The 21794-nt window shown below is 44.6% G+C and overlaps 1 protein-coding gene across 1 annotated transcript in view; it reads left to right on the forward strand.

The window, feature by feature from the left end:
* The window catches only part of LOC124552324, a 143072-nt gene that overhangs the window by 20224 nt on the left and 101054 nt on the right, over nt 1–21794 (forward strand). The window contains exons 2-3 of the mRNA XM_047126596.1: nt 1595–1800; nt 6008–6217. Coding sequence (XP_046982552.1) covers nt 1595–1800; nt 6008–6217 — 416 coding nt within the window. The remainder of the gene's footprint in view (nt 1–1594; nt 1801–6007; nt 6218–21794) is intronic.

The following is a 21794-nucleotide window of genomic DNA, read 5'->3' on the forward strand; positions in this document are numbered from 1 at the left end:
CCATTTTGCGAGGCTTCCCCACGTCTGCTCAAGGCACACTGATACATTATCTTCAGTTTATAGCGACAACGAGAGTCGCAGGCAGGTTTTACCAGGTGGTGGTGTTGCGCTGCGATATCGAAGTTTACGTTGACCGACATGGTTCAGTTGCTAATCATTTCTGCAGAACATACTAATGTACATGTCCTCTGACTCTAGTCATTCAATGTGTTCCGTTTTTTTCTCAACACGAGTGTTCTCTGACATCGATCTGTTGTAGAATTTTAGAACACGTTTTTTTCTCGCGTATCATGTCATTTCTGGAAACCCAGAATCTACTCTGTAGGAATCAACATGGATTGTGCAAACAACATGAGACCCAGAAAATATTAGATACAGGCTCCCAGGTAGATGCCATTTTCCTTGACTTCCGGAAGGCGTTCGATACAGTTCCGCACTGTCGCCTGATGAACAGAGTAAGAGCCTACGGAATATGAGACCAGCTGTGTGGCAAGATTGAAGAGTTTTTAGGAAACAGAACACAGCATGTTGTTCTCAATGGAGGGACGTCTACAGACGTTACAATAACCTCTGGCGTGCCGCGGGGGGTGTTATGGGACTATTGCTTTTCAGAATATATAGAAATGCGGCTTTTCGCGGATTATGTTGTAGTATACAGAGAAGTTCCAGCATTAGAAAATTGCAGCGAAAAGCAGGAAGACCTGCAGCGGATAGGCATTTGGTGCAGGGAGTGGCAACTGACCCTTAACATAGACGTAATGTATTGCGAATACATAGAAAGAAGGATCCTTTATTGTATGATTATATGTTAGCGGAACAAACACTGGCAGCAGTTACTTCTGTAAAATATTTGGGAGTATGCGTACGGAACGATCTGAAGTGTAATGATCATATAAAATTAATTGTTGGTAAGGCGGGTGCCAGGTTGAGATTCATTGTGAGAGTCCTCAGAAAATGTAGTCCATCAACAAAGGAGGTGGCTTACAAAACAGTCGTTCGACCTATACTTGAGTATTACTCATCATTGTGGGATCTGTACCAGGTCGGGTTGACAGAGGAGATAGGGAAGATCCAAAGAAGAGCGGTGCGTTTCGTCACAGGGTTATTTGGCAAGCGTGATAGCGTTACGGAGATGTTTAGCAAACTCAAGTGGCAGACTCTGCAAGAGAGGCGCTATGCATCGCGGTGTAGCTTGCTGTCCAGGTTTCGAGAGGGTCCGTTTGGGATGAGGTATCGAATATATGGCTTTCCCCTACTTATACCTCCCGAGGAGATCACGAATGTAAAATTAGAGGGATTCGAGCGCGCACGGAGGCTTTCCGGCAGTCGTTCTTCCCGCGAACCATACGCGAGTGGAACAGGAATGGGAGGTAATGACAGTGGCACGTAAAGTGCCCTCCGCCACACACCGATGGGTGGCTTGCGGAGTATAAATGTAGATGTACTGCGAAACTGTTCTGTGTGTACTTACGCGTTAATTTCGAAGTTTTTTTTTGAGTAGATTGGTAAGAGATGCCCCCAGTACAGAACTCGGGGGTCACGTGTTGTTGGGACGGCCAGCAGGTGCTGAGGTGCGCGCGTGGTGTGCCCACAGGAAGCTGCGCCGGCAGCGGGAGCGGCTGTGCCGGTTCACGGTGGGGCGGCTGCTGCCGCAGGGCGCCGACTGCGTCTTCCTGAACGGCTCGTCGACGCTGGCGCCGCCCTGGGATCTCGACTACCCGGACTGGCCCGCCGGCGGCGCCGCCGTCGGCCTCGGCGTCGGCGTGGGCGCCGCCAACTTCACCAACGACACCGGCACGGGTAGGCTACCCGCCGTGCGCGGACAGCGCTTACACCGGCTGTGGCGGCCACTTTTATTGACATTCTCTTTCACTCTGCTTTCGAATCGAGCTACACACGAATACCATCAGTGGGTGTATCTCGAGATTTGCCGAGGGCATTTTACTCTCTAACGCATTTGAGACAGCTTATAGACACTTAAAAGTAAGTTATTACGTTTTTGTTTTGCATGTTGGTGTTCCGACTGCTGTGGGTTCATTTATCGATTATCATTTTTCATTCGTAGTTCATTACCGTTATTTTAGTTTCTACACTACTGGCCATTCAAATTGCTACACCAAAATGAAAATCAGATGATAAACAGGTATTCATTGGACAAATATATTATATTAGAACTGACAGACATGTGATTTCATTTTCACACGGTTTGGGTGCATAGATCCTGAGAAATCAGTACCCAGACAACCACGGGCTTGATACGCCTGGGCATTGAGTCAAACTGCTTGAATGGCGTGTACAGGTACAGCTGCCCATGTAGCTTCAACACGATACCACAGTTTATCAAGAGTAGTGGCTGGTGTATTGCGACGAGCCACCATTGATCAGACGTTTTCAATTGGTGAGGGATTTGGAGAATGTGCTGACCAGGGCAGCAGTCGAACATTTACTGTATCCAGAAAGGTCCGTACAGGACCTGCAACATGCGGTCGTGCATTATCCTGCTGAAATATAGGGTTTCGCAGGGATCGAATCAAGTGTAGAGCCACAGGTAGTACCACATCTGAAATACAGCGACCACTGTTCAAACTGACGTCAATGCGATCAAGAGGTGACCGAGACGTGTAACCAGTGGCACCCCATACCATCACACTGGGTGATACGCCAGTATGGCGATGACGAATACACGCTTCCAGTGTGCGTTCACCGCGATGTCGCCAAACACGGATGCGACCATCATGATACTGTAAACAGTACCTGGATTCGTCCGAAAAAAATGACGTTTTGCCATTCGTGCACCCAGGTTCGTCGTTGAGTACACCATCGCAGGCGCTCCTCTCTGTGATGCAGCGTCAAGGGTAGCCGCAGCCATGGTCTCCGAGCTGATAGTCCATGCTGGTGGAAATGTAGTCGAACTGTTCATGCATATGGTTGTTGTCTTGCAAACGTCCGCATCTATTGACTCAGGGATCGAGACGTGGCTGCACCATCCGTTACAGCCGTGCGGATAAGATGCCTGTCATCTCGACTGCTAGTGATACGAAGCCGTTGGAATCCAGCACGGCGATCCGTATTACCCTCGTGAACCCACCGATTCCATATTCTGCCAACAGTCATTAGGTATCGACCAACGTGAACAGCAATGTCGCGATGCGATAAACCGGAATCGCGACAGGCCACAATCCGACCTTTATCAAAGTCGGAAACGTGATGGTATGCATTTCTCCTTCTTATACGAGGCACCACAACAACGTTTCACCAGGCAACGCCGGTCAACTGCTGTTTGTGTATGAGAAATCGGTTGGAAACTTTCCTCATATCAGCACATTGTAGGTGTCGCGAACGGCGCCAACTTTGTTGTGAATGCTCTGGAAAGCTAATCATTTGCATATCACAGCATCTTCTTCCTGTCGGTTAAATTTCGCGTCTGTAGCACGTCATCTTCGTGGTGTAGCTATTTTAATGGCCATTACTGTAGTTTTTGTAATGTCATTTTGTAATTTGGATATAGTGAGTGAAAACGCTAGAAAATGGAGTGACTAATGGAGAAATCGGGATATCTCTGACATAGTCGTCTCTTTGAGGTGAACAGAGGGGTGACAGCAGCGGAGACAGGTAGAAATATTAGCGCCGTGTATGCGGATAATGCCTTGGACAGAGCAAGGCAATAAAATTGTTTTCACGTTTTAAGGAGGACCTTTCTCACATTAGTGACGCTCCATGTTCAGGAAGACCTTCGGCGTTTGATGAAGATCGTTTAAAAGTATTAATCCACAATGGCGCACGTCAGTGTACACGAGAAATGGCAATGTGATGAACTGTGGTCATTCCACCATCGTGTGACATTTGCATGCAATGGGGAGGTTCACACATCATGTGGATAGATACTGCAGACTCTTTGCCTAAATCAGAGAAATCAGCTGATTTGCTCATCGTCAATTGGCTCGTGAACAACACCGACCATTCCCGAGCTGTATCTTTACTGCTGACGAGATATGGTGTGCTTATGCTAACACAAGGAAAAGAAAGAAATTGTCGAGCGCAACTAAAGCACCAACTCCTCGTACAAAGACCGGCGCTCATCCACAAAAGATAACATTACGCATCTGGTGGAATACTGATGGTGTGGTGCATTACAAATTGCTTCCCCGAGATGTAACCATCGCTGCTGACATTTATCGCCGACAATTGGGGTATCTTAAAGACGCAATCCAAGATCAACCTCCAGTAATGCGTCAATTAACGCTACTCCACGATACCGCCCACTCGCATTCTGCTACTGACGAAGATCACTGGAGTTGCGATGCCGCTACACTACTATCCATTAAAATTGCTACACCACGAAGATGACGTGCTACAGACGCGAAATTTAACCGACAGGAAGAAGATGCTGTGATATGCAAATGATTAGCCTTTCAGAGCATTCACACAAGGTTGGCGCCGGTGGCGACACCTACAACGTGCTGACATGAGGTAAGTTTCCAAACGATTTCTCATACACAAACAGCAGTTGACCGCCGTTGCCTAGTGAAACGTTTTTGTGATGCCTCGTGTAAGGAGGAGAAATGCGTAGCGTTTCCGACTTTGATAAAGGTCGGATTGTAGCCTGTCGCGATTGCGGTTTATCGTATCGCAACATTGCTGCTCACATTGGTCGAGATCCAATGACTGTTAGCAGAATATGAAATCGGTGGGTTCTGGAGGGTCATACGGAACGCCGTGCTGGATTCCAACGGCCTCGTATCACTAGCAGTCGAGATGACAGGCATCTTATCCGCATGGCTGTATCGGATCGTGCAGCCACGTCTCGAGCGTTGATTCAACAGATGGGGACTTTTGCAAGACAACAACCATCTGCACGAATAGTTCGACGACGTTTACAGCAGCAGGGACTATCAGCTCGGAGACCATGGCTGCGCTTGCCCTTGACGCTGCGTCAGATACAGGAGCGCCTGCGATGTTTTACTTAACGACGAACCTGGGTGCACGAATGACAAAACGTCATTTTTTCGGATGAATCCAGGTTCTGTTTACAGCATCACGATGGTCGCATCCGTGTTTGGCGACATCGCGGTGGACGCACATTGGAAGCGCGTATTCGTCATTGCCATATTGGCGTATCACCCGCCGTGATGGTATGGGGTGCCATTGGTTACACGTCTCGGTCACCTCTTGTTCACACTGACGGAACTTTGAACAGTGGACGTTACATTTCAGATGTGTTACGACCCGTTGCTCTACCCTTCATTCGATCCCTGCGAAACCCTACATTTCAGCAGGATAATGCACGACCGCACGTTGCAGGTCCTGTACGGTCCTTTCTGGATACAGTAAATGTTCGACTGCTGCCCTGGCCAGCACATTCTCCAGATCTCTCACCAATTGAAAACGTCTGGTCAATGGTGGCCGAGCAACTGGCTCGTCACAATACGCCAGTCACTACTCTTGATGAACTGTGCTATCGTCTTGTCGCTGCGTGGGTAGCTGTGCCTGTACATTGTACACGCCATCCGAGCTCTGTTTGTTTCAATGCCCAGGCGTATCAAGACCGTTATTAGGGACAAAGGTGGTTGTTCTGGGTACTGCTTTCTCAGGATCTATGCACCTAAATTGAGTGAAAATGTAATTACATGTCAGTTCTAGTATAATATATTTGTCCAGTGAATACCCGTTTATCGTCTGCATTTCTTCTTGGTGTAGCAATTATAATGGCCAGTAGTGTATTTCGCACCCACCTCAGTCACCTCACCTATTCCTCTCAGCTTTCATAGGCTCGATGATTGCAACAACATACCCACCAACTGCTGGTGATGGCTCCATTGTCCTGGATGACTAACACGAACGTTTTTCATTTTACAGAGTGGGTGCATGTCACCTCCCTCTCCCCACAGGGTCCATTGCTGCCACCCTCTGAGCTGTGGCAGATGATCTTGATAGCTCCTTATGTAGGTTTAGCTCACCGCCTCCTCGTGTGCTGGACGACTGGTGAGCGCCCTCTTGTGCTGTGCAGCGGTGGTGCAGACGCCTCCGCCGCTGGGCCCAGTGCTGCCACCCTTCGAGCTGTGGCAGACGGTGCTGATCGCGCTGTGCCTGGGCGCGTGCATCGTCCTCACCGTCGGCGGCAACATCCTCGTGCTGCTCGCCTTCATCGTAGACCGCACCATCCGACAGCCGTCCAACTACTTCATCGCCTCCCTCGCTGCTACGGACATGCTCATCGGTACGTGCTATAATGGTCGCCCAGAGTCGTAGATATTGCTATAATCGCACGATTTCACTCCCATTTACAGAGCTTGTTAGCACTCGATGTTAGGTTGGCGCCATTAAAATGCATTGTGGTAATCGCTGCTGCTTGCTGGATCGCTGCTGTGTCTCGATGCTATTGCTGGCTCTAAATCTGGTTGTCTAGGGGTAAAAAGATGAGGTCCCGTGTTTTTGATGTGCTTTTGATGATAAATAATGAGCGAAACCAACAAATATTTAAACTTCAAATATTTATTACTTTGGTGGCCATCTTAATTCCACTGTCCACCAAAGACAATGACACAATACAAGGTAGCACTTATTTTACATGTTCTTTGCAATGTTTATCCTCCTCGAACAATAACACACACACACTTTACCAAAGTGACATTCAGACTCCGCTCCCGACCCTTCTTGCTGCTTGTATTTATAACTTTGTCAAAGAACTACTAAAAAGAGATATAGTTTATAAGTCACATGTACATCTGTTACCGTAATTTGTGCAGAAAAGTTATTAATTTATATCGAGTGACATAATTTAACAGGTTATTAAAATGACTGACAGATTTGATGACTTGACAGAATAATTCTTTGTTGCAAAAAGGCCGTTTTTTAGAAGTTTGTCAATTGACTTCTCTAATTTGCATAAATAAGTAAATAACATGAATTATTAAGAATTACATTGGTCTTCGTCTAAAATAGGAGTGTTTACATGAATACTGAATGAAAACGGTCCTAGTGAACAAATAGGTTTCACTGGGTGATTTTTATTTAAGGAGATCCAAAATACGTAAGTTGGCCATTATTTTTCGTACTTCATATTAATTATTTAAGATGAACTTAATGTTTTTATATGATGACATTTTCTGTATCAGTAATCAAGTGATATTCAATTTTGTGTGAGTCAGTTATTCAGTATAATTTAATGGGTTGACTGTTTATGGAGACATGTTATGCAATCATTGTTAACACACACAATAACTTTTCTATAATCATAAGTACTCGTTAAACTGGTTGAATTTGGAGGGTATCGCATACTTCGGTAAAGTAAAGCCTTTAATAGGTTCCGTTACAGTACTCTCCAGCAATTTCACACTCCCTCACACTGCTGAAAACTATTTCATGGCGCCAGTTATTCTGTAATGGCTGGAAGGGGATTCTAGTCAAGCATGATCAAGTAACAACAATAATGTTAAAAACAATGAAATATATAGGAACGGACTGGGGTGACAAGAAATTAATGAGGGCACTCTGTTTACAACCTAGAACAGCAGTAAGGCCACAGGAGGAAAAAAAAAGACGGAAGAGCTATATGAGAGAACATTGTCCCATTTAGTAACCGAGACCAGTGCAAGTTAACGATTGGGATAAAATGACTGATCACATTGTTTAAGTTCATGCTTTTAGTAGCACGACCATAAGGATATTATTAATGCTTCAATGTAGACAATTGTAATGTGCTACGAATGCGTATCATTTAGCTACAATATAGCAGATCAGTAAATGGAAGCAGTTAATTCCATAAATTATCTGGAAATAGGCGTTAGGAGTGATTTAAAATGGAATGATCATATAAAGTTGATCGTCGGTAAAGCAGATGCCAGACTGAGATTTATTGGAAAAATCCTAAGGAAATGCAATCCGAAAACAAAGGAAGTAGGTTACAGTACACTTGGTTCGCCCACTGCTTGAACATTGCTCACCAGTGTGGGATCCGTACCAGATAGGGTTGATAAGAAGAGATGGAGGAGATCCAACGGAGAGCAGCGCGCTTCGTTACAGGATCATTTAGTAATCGCGAAAGCGTCACGGAGATGATAGATAAACTCCAGTGGAAGACTCTGGACGAGAGACGCTCAGTAGCTCGGTACGGGCTTTCGTTGAAGTCTCGAGAACATACCTTCACCGAGGAGTCAAGCGGTATATTGCTCCCTCCTACGTATATCTCGCGAAGAGGCAATGAAGATAAAATCAGAGAGATTAGAGCCCACGCATACCGACAATCTTTCTTTCCACGAACAATACGAGACTGGAATAGAAGGGAGAACCGATAGAGATACTCAAAGTACCCTCCGCCACACACCGTCAGGTGGCTTGCGGAGTATGGATGTAGATGCAGAAGGCAAGATCCTAAAAAGTCGTACAGTGGTGCTGCTGTCGCCAGTTCAGTGTGTGATAGCCAATTTAAGTGTACGTTGTCTGAAGTGCTACAATTTTCAATGTGTTCCGTATAAGCTCTTGTGGAATACATTTACGCCCTATGTCTTTCACAGACACTATTCATTCATGTGCTATTCTTGTTAAGCCCGCTCCAAAAATTAAAAGAATTTTGACGTAGCCAACTGGGGCAAGATCATTGGGGTAAGTCTGACGGCCACGTCATCCGCTGTGCATCTACTGAGTACCGCTTACTACATAACAGGTACTGTTGGTAATACAATTAATATGTTCAAAAATGTGGTATCGAGCCGTATAATCCTCCTGTGCTTAACGAGGATGATGTAGCTTCTGCAAAAAATACAGATCGAACTTCTAAGGACTGCTTCAGGGTGCAGCATCTAACAATCAAACCACAACTGTTCGTAATGAACCTCCTGATAGACCTTCAGGTAGAGCAAAACGATTAGTACCTTCAGCAATTTGTATTCCTGCAACGCCGAAGTAATTTTGGTTTCAAACCACATCATGCACGAAAAACAGAATAGCCACAGTACGCAAAGCACAAATGTTTTAACATGATGACCTACGAAACAGTTGTTGCTTGGTAACGAAACATACAAGGTGGGACAAGGTAGTTTAAAGCATCAGAGAAAACTTTGTAAGAGAGTGCGATATGCTGTCCAGCATGTGATGAGGTGAGGTCTGCTCCGACCGTCCACCAGAAAACGGGAGACAGCGCTGCAGTTGCAACCCATGTGGCGTTAGGGCTGTACGAATTCTAAAGAAGGAATTCCTGCGTGAGGGTATTGGGAATGAAATATACCGAGTTGTATTAATTTTTAACACACTGTTTAAAACGAAATACGTAAGAACGTTTCATTAATTAATGTGCTGTCTTACAGTTTCTAAAAACAATAAAAGCGTGTACAACTTTTGACAGTATTGTCATCTCACCCAATGGCCGAGGTCGCCTTGGTCCAGTACTGCAGCAAGATGATGTTATTTTATTAGTTTTTTAAAATTGATAAAATAATTGCAATTGTAATAACATAACATTTATACAAATGGGTGCAATAGAAGAGAAGGCCATTCCAGTTATACATGCAAAGAAAACACAACTATCTCGAGAAATGAATCAACTGAAAATGGTTAATCGTTAAAACCGTCAACTTGCCCCAGGTTCCCTACCTACGGCGACAGAGTTATTGACGAAGTATTAGAGGAGAATAGTTAGTGATATGCATTAAGTAAGTGGTTGATCAAGTGTTTCGAACACAAATAGGAAATAACGTTCAGAAGATGAAGGATGTGATACCCAAAAGAAGGAAAAGTTTGAAACGCTTATCCACGTACCGAAGGCAACAGTAATAAGAGCAGCGACGACAAAGAGCCGAGAAAATATAACAGTAGAGTGAATACGGCCAGCCACGAATTCCTCTCCTGTGTCAACCTCTCAGAGTACCACTTGCAACCTGCGTCCTCAGTTACTTGCTGGATGTACTCCAACGTTTGTCTTCGTCTACAGTTTTTGCCTTCTGCAGCTTCCTCTAGTACCACGGAAATTGTTCCCTCATGTCTTATATCCTGTCATCCTGTCCCTTCTCCTTGTCAGTGTTTTCCACATATTCCTTTCCTCTCCAATTCTGCGCAGAACTTTCTCATTCCTTACCTTTTCAGTCCACCTAATTTTTCAACATTCGTCTGTAGCACCACATCTCAAATGCTTCAATTCTCGTCTGCTTCGGTTTATCCATAGTCCATGATTCACTACCATACAACGCTGTGGTTATAACGTACACTCTCAGAAATTTCTTCTTCAAATAACTAGCAGACTTCTCTTGGCCAGGAATGCTCTTTTTTTAAGTGCTAGTCTGCTTTTGATGTCCTTCTTGCTCCGTCCGTCATTGGTTATTTTGCTGCCTAGGTAGCAGAAATCCTTAAGTTCATCCACTCCGTGACTGTCAATTCTAATGTTTAGTTTCTCGCTGTTCTCATTTCTGCTACTTCTCATTACTTTCGTCTTTCTTCTATTTACTCTCAATCCATATTCTGTACACAATAGCCTGTTCATTCCATTCAGCAGATCATGTAATTCTTCTTCACTTTCAGTCACGATAGCAACGTCATTAGAGAATTGTGTCATTGATATTCTTTCACCTTTAATCTTAATTCCACTCCTGAACCTTTACTTCCATCATTGCTTCTTCGTTGTACAGACTGAGTAGTTATATCCTTTTAGTTACACTGTGTTACATCCTTTATAATCCGAGCACTTCTTGGTCGTCCATTCTTATTCCTCTTGGGTTTTGTACATATTGTATGTTACACGTCTCTTCGTACAGCTTACTCCTGCTTTCCTCAGAATTTCGAACACGTTGCACTATTTTACGTTGTCGAATGCTTTTTTCAGGTCGACAGATCTTATTAACGTGTATTCATTTTTCTTTAGTCTTGCTTCCATTATCTACGGCAATATCAGAATTGCCTCTCTCGTAGCTTTACCTTTCCTAAAGCCCAACTGATCGTCATCTAACGCATTCTCAGTTTTCTTAAATAATAAGTACTCTTAATACAGACAGAAGGTGTACTAGAGACGTAACGGGAATGACTAGCGTATGGAAGGGATGCTGACAGCAAGAGACATACAGAGGATGGACAAATATATCGAAAGACGGCGAGATATGTGTGCCTGAACTTAAATACAGATGCCAGTCAAGCCTGCTGGTTGCGCTCTTGTATTTGACAATATGTGACACCTGTATAATGTCCTGAATATGTTGCAAGTGCCAATCGTCATCAGAACAATGGTTTGTGTAGCTGTGAGGAGATGCGCAGATTGTTGGTGTACTCTAGTGGGAGCTTCTGCAACAAAGGTACCCGAAGTGTTTGTTGTTTTTAGAGGTTTTTAGAGGTTTTTAGAGGCCACAACGCGGGTAAAAGTGTGTGTTGAGTGATCGTGGCGGACGATCACTGAAGTCGATTGTGACGAAAAATAAGAGGACGGCCGCTGAAAGGGTAATGCACAACTGAATGTCGCACTCACGACCCCTGTCAGAAGCGAAACAACACGATGGGACCTCCATAAACAGGGAATTGCTAGGCGATCTGGAACGCCAAAACAAACATAAATGGTGCAGATGCGCGTAACAAGAAAACGTGGTGCCAAAGCCATAAATCTTGGACGATGGAGCATACGGAGAACGTCATTCGGTCGGGTCAGTCTTGTTTCACCTTGTTTCCAACTCCCGGCCACCTTCAGATCCCAAGAGGTAAAAATGATGTTATGGGTAGCCAAATGGTGGTATTTCAAGGGCCTCATGGTTACTCTGCAAGGTAGCATTACTGTCAATGGATATGTGACCATTCTGGCTTATCAGGTCCATGCCAAGGTACAAAGGTCATTCAAAAAGTTTTGCACAATCGTCTCTATTTTTTTTTTTTTTTCCAGGAGGAGAATGAAATTTTTTGTGAACATACTTGGAGCATTTAGCTACACATTGAGTCTACTCACTGAGGCCTCCATTAACTGTGACGCATGTGGCCCAACGTTCTTTCCATGATGTAAATGCACTTTGGTAAAATTCTGGGGATTGACTTTTACACCACCGCTTGACATAGGAAATAAGGTCTTTCTCACTATCAAATGTTTTACCGCTCGAGTCTTCAGACGATCAAAAAGGTAAAAATCAGACGGAGCCAAGTCCGGACTGTAGAAAGGATGAGAAACAGTTTTCCAACCCATTTTCGTCATTTCCTCCTGCGTCATAAGGGCTGTATGGGGTTTGGCATTGTCAAGGTGTAGTCTGATGGGCTGATCCCCGAAGATGTGATCTGTGGGTCTTGATGGCACGTCGCAGCTTGTCCAGTGACAAACAGTGACGGTCCCGGTTAATTGTGAAACCAGGTTCCAAAAAGTCAACGAAAATGACACCACACTGATCCCAGAAGAAAGAGGATATCACCATTCGGCCTGCTGTTCGTGAAAGTCTTGGTTTTTTCTTCCGAGGGGAACACGGATGACGCCACCCCATGGATTGGGTTTTTCTCTCTGGTTCGGACAAAAACAACCATGTTTCATATCGGGTAACGGCGGCGTCAAAACACTGTTTACGCTCTTCAGTAAAGGTCTTCATGAGATCCTCGCGCACATTCTTCCTCATCGTTTTCGTTTGACAATAATCTAGACACCCAACGTGCAGAGATTCTTCTGTACCCTAGTGACTGTACCAGTGATACCACACTACCCAGTGACAAATGAGTCATTTCAGCAAGCCGTCGTGTCGTCACACATCTGTCATTTCGATCACTTGATCAATGGTCTCCTTATTCACATCACTCACAGCCGTCGACGGTCTACCGCATCGTGGATTGTCCAGTAGAGGGAAATCACCATCTTTAAACCTCTGTAACCACCGCTGGTAATGCTGCGATGCACTGTGTCCTCCCCATGAACAGGGAACAACTTCCTGTGAATCGATGTGGTAGACTCATCGCCGGTCTTGAAGAGGAACTCCATTACCGACCGTTGTCGCAACCTGACATGTACTTCACGGTCCATTATGGCTCACCCGTAAATAAAAGAAAATACTTTTATATACCAACTTACAGCTAAATGTTCCAAGTATGTTCACAGAAAGTTTCATTCTCCTCCCGCAAAAAATAAAAAAATTAGACGACTGAGCAAAACTTTTTCAGCGCTCTTTGTACAGTGTTTGCCTTCCGATGGCGGTGCTTTGCTCCAAGACGGCGGGGCCCCTGTTCACACTGCTCGCATCGTTTTTGGGTTTTCTGTATTTTTGTCCGTCCCTGTATAACAGATCTCAGAAAGGTACCTACAAAATGTTTTATTATGAACATTGCTATGTAATACTCAGAACTTTTGAGTTACAGAACGTCAAGGAGAATTACTCAGAAAGATTCAGTATCTGGCTGTGAAGAGGAATGAAAGAAGTAAATGGGTAGCAAAGTGAGAAGTGTTCCGAAGAATAATGGGAACAAGTAATCTGCTGAAGTGTATCAGGAAGGGGAAACCGAGCTGTTCCTAACTGACAGAATGGTAGAAAATAGGATAGTATTTTGGAGAATCTCAAATATCCAACTAAAAACTAAACAAAACGAATGTTAGATGAAACCTGACTTGACATATTTCTATGACACTGTCTATATCAACAAAGGTATAGCAAGGGCAACGGAGATCACACAAGTCCTGGAATACCTTTTAATATTGTGGCTCAAATGGCTCTAAGCACTAAGGGACTTAACATCTGAGGTCATCAGTCCCCTAGACTTACAAATACTTAAACCTAACTAACCTAAGGACATCACGCACATCCAAGCCCGAGGCAGGATCCGAACCTGCGACCGTAGCAGGCGCGCGGTTCCGGACTGAAGCGCCTAGAACCGCTCGGTCACAGCGGCCGGCTCCTAATATTGTGTCGGATTTCGTTTTGCCCAGCGTAGAGCAGTAACTCGACTTGACATGGACTCAGTAAGTCGTTGGAAGTCCCCTGCAGAAATACTGGGCCATGACGCCTCTGTGCGAAATTTTTCCTAGTGCAAGGTTTTGTGGACGAGCTAACCTCTCGATTATGTCCCATAAACGTCCAATGGGATCTACATCTACATCTACATTTATACTCCGCAAGCCACCCAACCGTGTGTGGCTGAGGGCACTTTACGTGCCACTGTCATTTCCTCCCTTTCCTGTTCCAGTCGCGTATGGTTCGCGGGAAGAACGACTGTCTGAAAGCCACCGTGCGCGCTCTAATCTCTTTAATTTTACGTTCGTGATCTCCTCGGGAGGTATAAGTAGGGGGAAGCAATATATTCGATACCTCATCCAGAAACGCACCCTCACGAAACCTGGCGAGCAAGCTACACCACGATGCAGAGCGCCTCTCTTGCAGAGTCTACCAATTGAGTTTGTTAAACATCTCCGTAACGCTATCACGGTTACCAAATAACCCTGTGATGAAACGCGCCGCTCTTCTTTGGATCTTCTCTATCTCCTCCGTCAACCCGATCTGGTACGGAACGAGTGTTTTGTAAGTTACCTCCTTTGTTGATGGACTACATTTTCTAAGGACTCTCCCAATGAATCTCAACCTGGTACCCACCTTACCAACAATTAATTTTATATGATCATTCCACTTCAAATCGTTCCGCACGCATACTCCCAGATATTTTACAGAAGTAACTGCTACCAGTGTTTGTTCCGCTATCATATAATCATACAATAAAGGATTCTTCTTTCTATGTATTCGCAATACATTATATTTGTCTATGTTAAGGGTCAATTGCCACTCCCTGCACCAAGTGCCTATCCGCTGCAGATCTTCCTGCATTTCGCTGCAACTTCTCTGTATACTACAGCATCATCCGCGAAAAGCCGCATGGAACTTCCGACACTATCTACTAGGTCATTTATATATATTGTGAAAAGCAATGGTCCCATAACACTCCCCTGTGGCACGCCAGAGCTTACTTTAACGTCTGTAGATGTCTCTCCATTGATAACAACATGCTGTGTTCTGTTTGTTAAAAACTCTTCAATCCAGCCACACAGCTGGTCTGATATTCCGTAGGCTCTTACTTTGTTTATCAGGCGACAGTGCGGAACTGTATCGAACGCCTTCCGGAAGTCAAGAAAAATAGCATGTACCTGGGAGCCTGTATCTAATATTTTCTGGGTCTCATGAACAAATAAAGCGAGTTGGGTCTCACACGATCGCTGTTTCCGGAATCCATGTTGATTCCTACATAGTAGTTTCTGGGTTTCCAAAAACGACATGATACTCGAGCAAAAAACCTGTTCTAAAATTCTACAACACATCAACGTCACAGATATAGGTCTATAGTTTTGCGCATCTGCTCGACGACCCTTCTTGAAGACTGGGACTATCTGTGCTCTTTTCCAATCATTTGGAACCTTCCGTTCCTCTAGAGACTTGCGGTACACGGCTGTTAGAAGGGGTGCAAGTTCTTTCGCGTACTCTGTGTAGAATCGAATTGGTATCCCGTCAGGTCCAGTGGACTTTCCTCTGTTGAGTGATTCCAGTTGCTTTTCTATTCCTTGGACACTTATTTCGATGTCAGCCATTTTTTCGTTTGTGCGAGGATTTAGAGAAGGAACTGCAGTGCGGTCTTCCTCTGTGAAACAGCTTTGGAAAAAGGTGTTTAGTATTTCAGCTTTACGCGTGTCATCTCTGTTTCAATGCCATCATCATCCCGGAGTGTCTGGATATGCTGTTTCGAGCCACTTACTGATTTAACGTAAGACCAGAACTTCCGAGGATTTTCTTTCAAGTCGGTACACAGAATTTTACTTTCGAATTCACTGAACGCTTCACGCATAGCCCTCCTTACGCTAACTTTGACATCGTTTGCTTCTGTTTGTCTGAGAGGTTTTGGCTGCGTTTAAGCTTGGAGTGAAGCTCTCTTTGCTTTCGCAGTAGTTTCCTAACTTTGTAGTTGTACCACGGTGGGTTTTTCCCGTCCCTCACAGTTTTACTCGGCACGTACCTGTCTAAAACGCATTTTACGATTGCCTTGAACTTTTTCCATAAACACTCAACATTGTCAGTGTCGGAACAGAAATTTTCGTTTTGATCTGTTAGGTAGTCTGAAATCTGCCTTCTATTACTCTTGCTAAACAGATAAACCTTCCTCCCTTTTTTTATATTTCTATTAACTTCCATATTCAGGGATGCTGCAGCGACCTTATGATCACTGATTCCCAGTTCTGCACATACAGAGTCGAAAAGTTCGGGTCTGTTTGTTATCAGTAGGTCCAAGATGTTATCTCCACGAGTCGGTTCTCTGTTTAATTGCTCGAGGTAATTTTCGGATAGTGCACTCAGTATAATGTCACTCGATGCTCTGTCCCTACCACCCGTCCTAAACATCTGAGTGTCCCAGTCTATATCTGCTAAATTGAAATCTCCACCTAAGACTATAACATGCTGAGAAAATTTATGTGAAATGTATTCCAAATTTTCTCTCAGTTGTTCTGCCACTAATGCTGCTGAGTCGGGAGGTCGGTAAAAGGAGCCAATTATTAACCTAGCTCGGTTGTTGAGTGTAACCTCCACCCATAATAATGTCAAGCGATTCGGATGTCCAAATCATTCCCCCGAACTGTCAAGAGCCTTCTTCAGACCAATCACGAACAATGTGGACCAGTGACAAGGTGCACTATCATCCAAAAAGGTTTCATCATTGTTTCGGGAAGTGAAGTCCATGAAGGGCGGCAAATGGACTCCAAGTCGCCGGACATAAACATATCCGGCCAATGTTCGGTTCAGTTGAACCAGAGGACCCAGTCCATTCCTTGTAAGAACAGACCTCACTAGTATGGAGCCACCATCAGCTTGTAAGATGCCTTGTTGACAACTTGGGGTCATGGCTTCGATGGATGTGCACCACACTCGAGCCCTACCATCAGTTCTTACCAACTGGAATCTGGATTCATCTGGTCTGGCCACAGTTTTGCAGTCACCTGGGTTCCAATCGATATGGCCACGAGCCCAGAAGAGGAGCTGGAGGCAAGGTCGTGCCGTCGTGCTGTTAGCAAAGACACTCGCGTCGGTCATCTGCTGCTACAGTCCATTAACGCCAAATTTTGTCTCACTGTCCCAACTGGTACGTCCGTCGTACAACCCACATTAATTCCTGCGGTTGTTTCAAACAGTGTTGCTTGTCTGTTAGCACTGGCACCTCTACGCATACGCAGCTGCTCTCGGTAGTTAAGTGAAGGCCGTCGATCACTGCGTTGTCCGTGGTAAGAGGTAATGCCGGAAATTTAGTGTTGTCAGCACACCCTGGAGACTGTGAATCTCCCAATATTGAATTCCCTGATGATTTCCGAAATTAAATGTCCAATGTGTCTAGCTCCAACTACCATTTCGTGCTCAAATTATTTGCCGTGGTGCAACCACAATCACGTCAGAAACTTTTCGCATGGATCACCTAAGTACAATCGACAACTCTCCCAAAGCGCTATCCTTTCATACCTTGTGTGCGCGGTGCTATCGCCATCGCTGTTTCGTTACCCGCCTTAGTGCAGATTGGCAAATGAGAACAAGTATAAGAAGGTTTTCTGTTTGGACACGAGAGTAACTGCTGATGGCCTCTGTTGAGAGGATCTAAAATACTTACAGGTTGTAGTAAGAAGGTTGTCTTCAAAAATGAGAAATTTCGTGATACTTGAGTTTAGATGTTGGGAATTATCTCCTGAGAGAGTTTGTCTGGAGTACAGCCTCGTACAGAAGTGAAATACAGATAATACGAGTAAGTAAACAAGACAAGAATGGAACAGAAGCTTACGATATGTGGTGGTACAGAAGAATGCTGATGATTGTATGAGTGGATCCGATAACTAATAAAGATACTGAATCGAGCTGTGGCTGAAAGAATTTTGTGGCATAATTTTAGTGAAAGAAGATCGGTATCACAAACCATGAAGCGTCAGGTAACAGTAAGTTTACTTGAAGAGGTAAATGTGGGGGAGAGATTACAGAAGTTATGCAGTGAGGATGAGCCTTGCAAGGGATAAACAAGCATTGAAAAATGCGTCAAACCAGTCTTCGATCTGAAGACGACAATCGAGACTTTTCTGCAAGTTAGCGCTATCCAGTAGTCTCCACATTTTCTTTTCCTCGCTAGTTTATTTCTTATTTGATCATACCATTAACTTCAGTCATCGCCATGTGCTGATACCACATCCCAAAAGCTTCAGTCCTCTTGGATTCCTATATTCTATCAGTCCACAAATCACTCTCACGCAACTCCAGACGTATACTCTGCGAAATACCTTTCATAAATAAAGACCTATATTTGAGACTAATAGACCTTGTTTAGCAAGTAACGTTGCCTTTGGCTGTAGTAATTTCCTTCCCATGCTCTCGTCTCGTTCGTCAGGCTTTACTTTGATTCCGAGGTTAACACAATTCCTTGGCCTCCTTTACTACATTGTCTCACATTTCGATGTTAAGTTTGTCGCTGATCTCATTTCTGCTACACCTCAATATTTCCGTGTTTCTTTGATTTACTTGTGCTCGCTACCAGATACGGCAGTGCCTCAGTGACTTAGTGAAAAGGTGGCATAATTCACATCGAAACATCGTTGATTTCCCTAAATCGATAAGTACGAACGCTGGGATGGTTCCTTAGAAAGGGCAAGGCTGGTTTTCATCTACATCCTACCACCAATCCGAGATTGTGCTTTATCTTTAATGACCTCGTCACTGACGCTGAGATAAACTCACTTGTACCTTCCTCAGACATCCTGGTTCGATGTTACTGTATCTCATTCACATCGATGATTTCAAGGTCTGTGTTTATAAAGTGACTGTATCTTTGCGTTTCAACTGTTCTTGAGGATTACACCTGCGCTAAATATTACAAAACGGATTAGCAGTTTGCGATTACGTATTGACGTTAACTACTTGTGATATATGAAAATTTGTCCCGCACCGGGACTCGAAGCCGGATTTCCCACCTAAGGCGAGGAGTCAGCTTAATCACTTCGGCTATCTGTGCACTCCTGCAGGACCGACCCAAACGTCCATACGTCACTTTGTGCGGTTAAAGCAACCGCTCGCATTAAGCGGGAAATCCGGGTTCAACTCCCAGTGTGGGACAAATTTTCTTATATCACAAGTAGCTGACGTCAATATATATTCATAAATTGGAAATCTATTTCGTAATATTTATTCGTATTACTCATGATATTCTGATGTAATAATTTAAATTATTTCGTTGCTACATAATAGTTAAAAAAATTTGGTCCTACAATCTTTCTGCTACCTCTCGCTCCTATCACCTGTGGTAATAATTTGTCAATGTCGTAAATGCCAAGTTGCAATCCTGGTTCAGAGTTCCATTCAAATATTCCCACATGAGCAAATTCAACGGGTTCAAGTCGGGGTAACTTGAAGGCCATGGTATTGGTGAAGCATGACCGATATGCTTGCTGACGAAATGGTACGGTACCTAGGTACCCGGAATGACGATAAAATCATATGAGAGCGGTTTTGACTTAGCAGTTTACGTTTCACTTGGATGTTACGTTATAAAAGTCGCCTTAGACATTAAAATTGAAGTAACACTAGCATATCTGCACTCGTACATTCGTCGTATCGGAAAATCGTTGGTTCCGGACCTATGGTTATTGGGATTATTTGCATGTTCCATTGTTCTCTACTCGTCCCTTTCGTATGTATCTGTAATAACCAGACACCCCTCTGCAAGCAACCTTTGGGATAATATCGGAAGCTCGATGAGGTTGTTCGAAATGATGCTGTCATATACAGAAAAGTAGCAAAATGCGGGAAGATTTGTGGAAGATTAGAGCTCGCTGATGGGAATGGCAGTTGACCCTCTACGTACGCAGATGTAACATACCCATATTACAAAAAATATGTCCTGTTTTAAATTTCATCGTTTACGATGTTAGTTCTAGGTTGTCTATCTAACGAATTCCAAGGACAACAAGTGTTTGTTCGCGGTTATAGACAGGTATTAGAGTTAAGACAGGTATCAGAGTTAGTAAGCGTTTATACACACACAACAGAAAAAGTTTCGCATCACCCCGTTTCCCAGAACTCCTGAAGATAGACGTTGCCTGTGGATATTGTATTACAGACACAATCCATTTGACTCTTCAGAGATATCACAAAACCCGCCAGAAGATGTAAACAACCATGCATGAGCAGCGCCTGTTAGACGGGGGGAGGGGCGGGGGGCTCTGACAACCGATCAGTTCCAGCAATTCTACCAGGAATGAGGTATACAGCTGGTGCTGTCTGTAGTTCAACGATGCGTAGGCGGTCAATACTGCGGTTCGATTGTGTCCGCATTGTTAATTTGTGCCAGTAAGGGCTCTTGACAAAGGAAGTGTCCGAGACAGTTGAACCAAAGCGATGTTATTCGGACATGGAGGAGATGCAGAGAGACAGGAACTGTCGATGACATGCCTCGCTCAGGCCGGCCAAGGGCTTCTGCTGCAGTGGATGACCGCTACCTACGGAGGAACCCTGACAGCAACGCCAACATGTTGAATAATGCTTTTCGTGCAACCACAGGACGTCGTGTTACGACTCAGACTATGCGCAATGGGCTGCATGGTGCGCAACTTCACACCCGACGTCCATGGCCATGTCCATTACTGCAACCACGACACCATGCAGCACGGTACAGATGGTCCCAACAACATGGCGACTGGACCGCTCAGAATTGGCATCACGTTCTGTTCACCGATGAGTGTCGCATATGCCTTCAACCGGACAATCGTCGGAGATGTGTCTGGAGGTAACACGGTCAGGCTGAATGCCTTAAACACACTGTCCAGCGAGTGCAGCAAGGTGGAGGTTCCGCGATGTTTCGGGGTGGTATTACGTGGGGCAAACTCGCTGCTGGTGGTTATGGAAGGCGCCGTAACACCTGTGCGATACGTGTATGCCATCCTCAGACCGATAGTGCAACCATATCGGCAGCATATTAGCGAGGCATTCGTCTTCATGGACGACAATTCGCGCCCCCATCGTGCACATCTTGTGAATGACTTCCTTCAGGATAACGACATCGCTCGACTAGAGTGGCCAGCATGTTCTCCAGGCGTGAACCATATAGAACATGCCTGGGATGGACTGAAAAGGGCTGTTTATGGACGACGTGACCACCAACCACTCTGAGGGATCTACGCCGAATTGCCGTCGAGGAGTGGGACGATCTGAACCAACAGTGTCTTGATGAGCTTGTGGATAGTGTGCCAAGATGAATATAGGCATGCTTCAATGCAAGAGGACTTGCTACTGTGTATTAAGAGGTACCGGTGTGTACAGCAATCTGGGCCACCACCTCTAAAGAGCTCGCTGTATGGTGGTACAACATGCAATGTGTGGGTTTCATGAACAATAAAAAGGCCGGAAATTTTATGTTGATCTCTATTCCAATTTTCTGTACAGGTTCCGGAACTCTCGGAACCGAGGTGACAGCAAAACTCTGTTTGATGTGTGTATCTTGAGCAGCGTAACTGGCCACGTGCAAATACGTACACTGTATTCTTCGAGTATTTGAGAATGAGAGCGCTTAGTGACTTGCAACAAGCTTTGTACATAACCTTACGCTTTCACGAAACATTTCTACCCTGATAACCCCTCCCACCTCCTACCCCCTTAATATGATGAAAGGGATAAGTTTGTCGCCTACTACATTTTACTGTAGATGCCGTAAAACTGACGCGTCTGGCATGACTATTTAATTTAGTACTTCTTTACTACTAACTCTATTCGCAGTATAGTCTTCAGACAAGTCCGCATATACCATTAAATGTAGCTGCACGATTATACAGGATGGTACATGATAGTGACAGGGCCAAATATCTCACGAAATAA

Source organism: Schistocerca americana, chromosome 10, assembly GCF_021461395.2.
Source record: "Schistocerca americana isolate TAMUIC-IGC-003095 chromosome 10, iqSchAmer2.1, whole genome shotgun sequence".
In the NCBI taxonomy this organism is placed as follows: domain Eukaryota; kingdom Metazoa; phylum Arthropoda; class Insecta; order Orthoptera; family Acrididae; genus Schistocerca; species Schistocerca americana.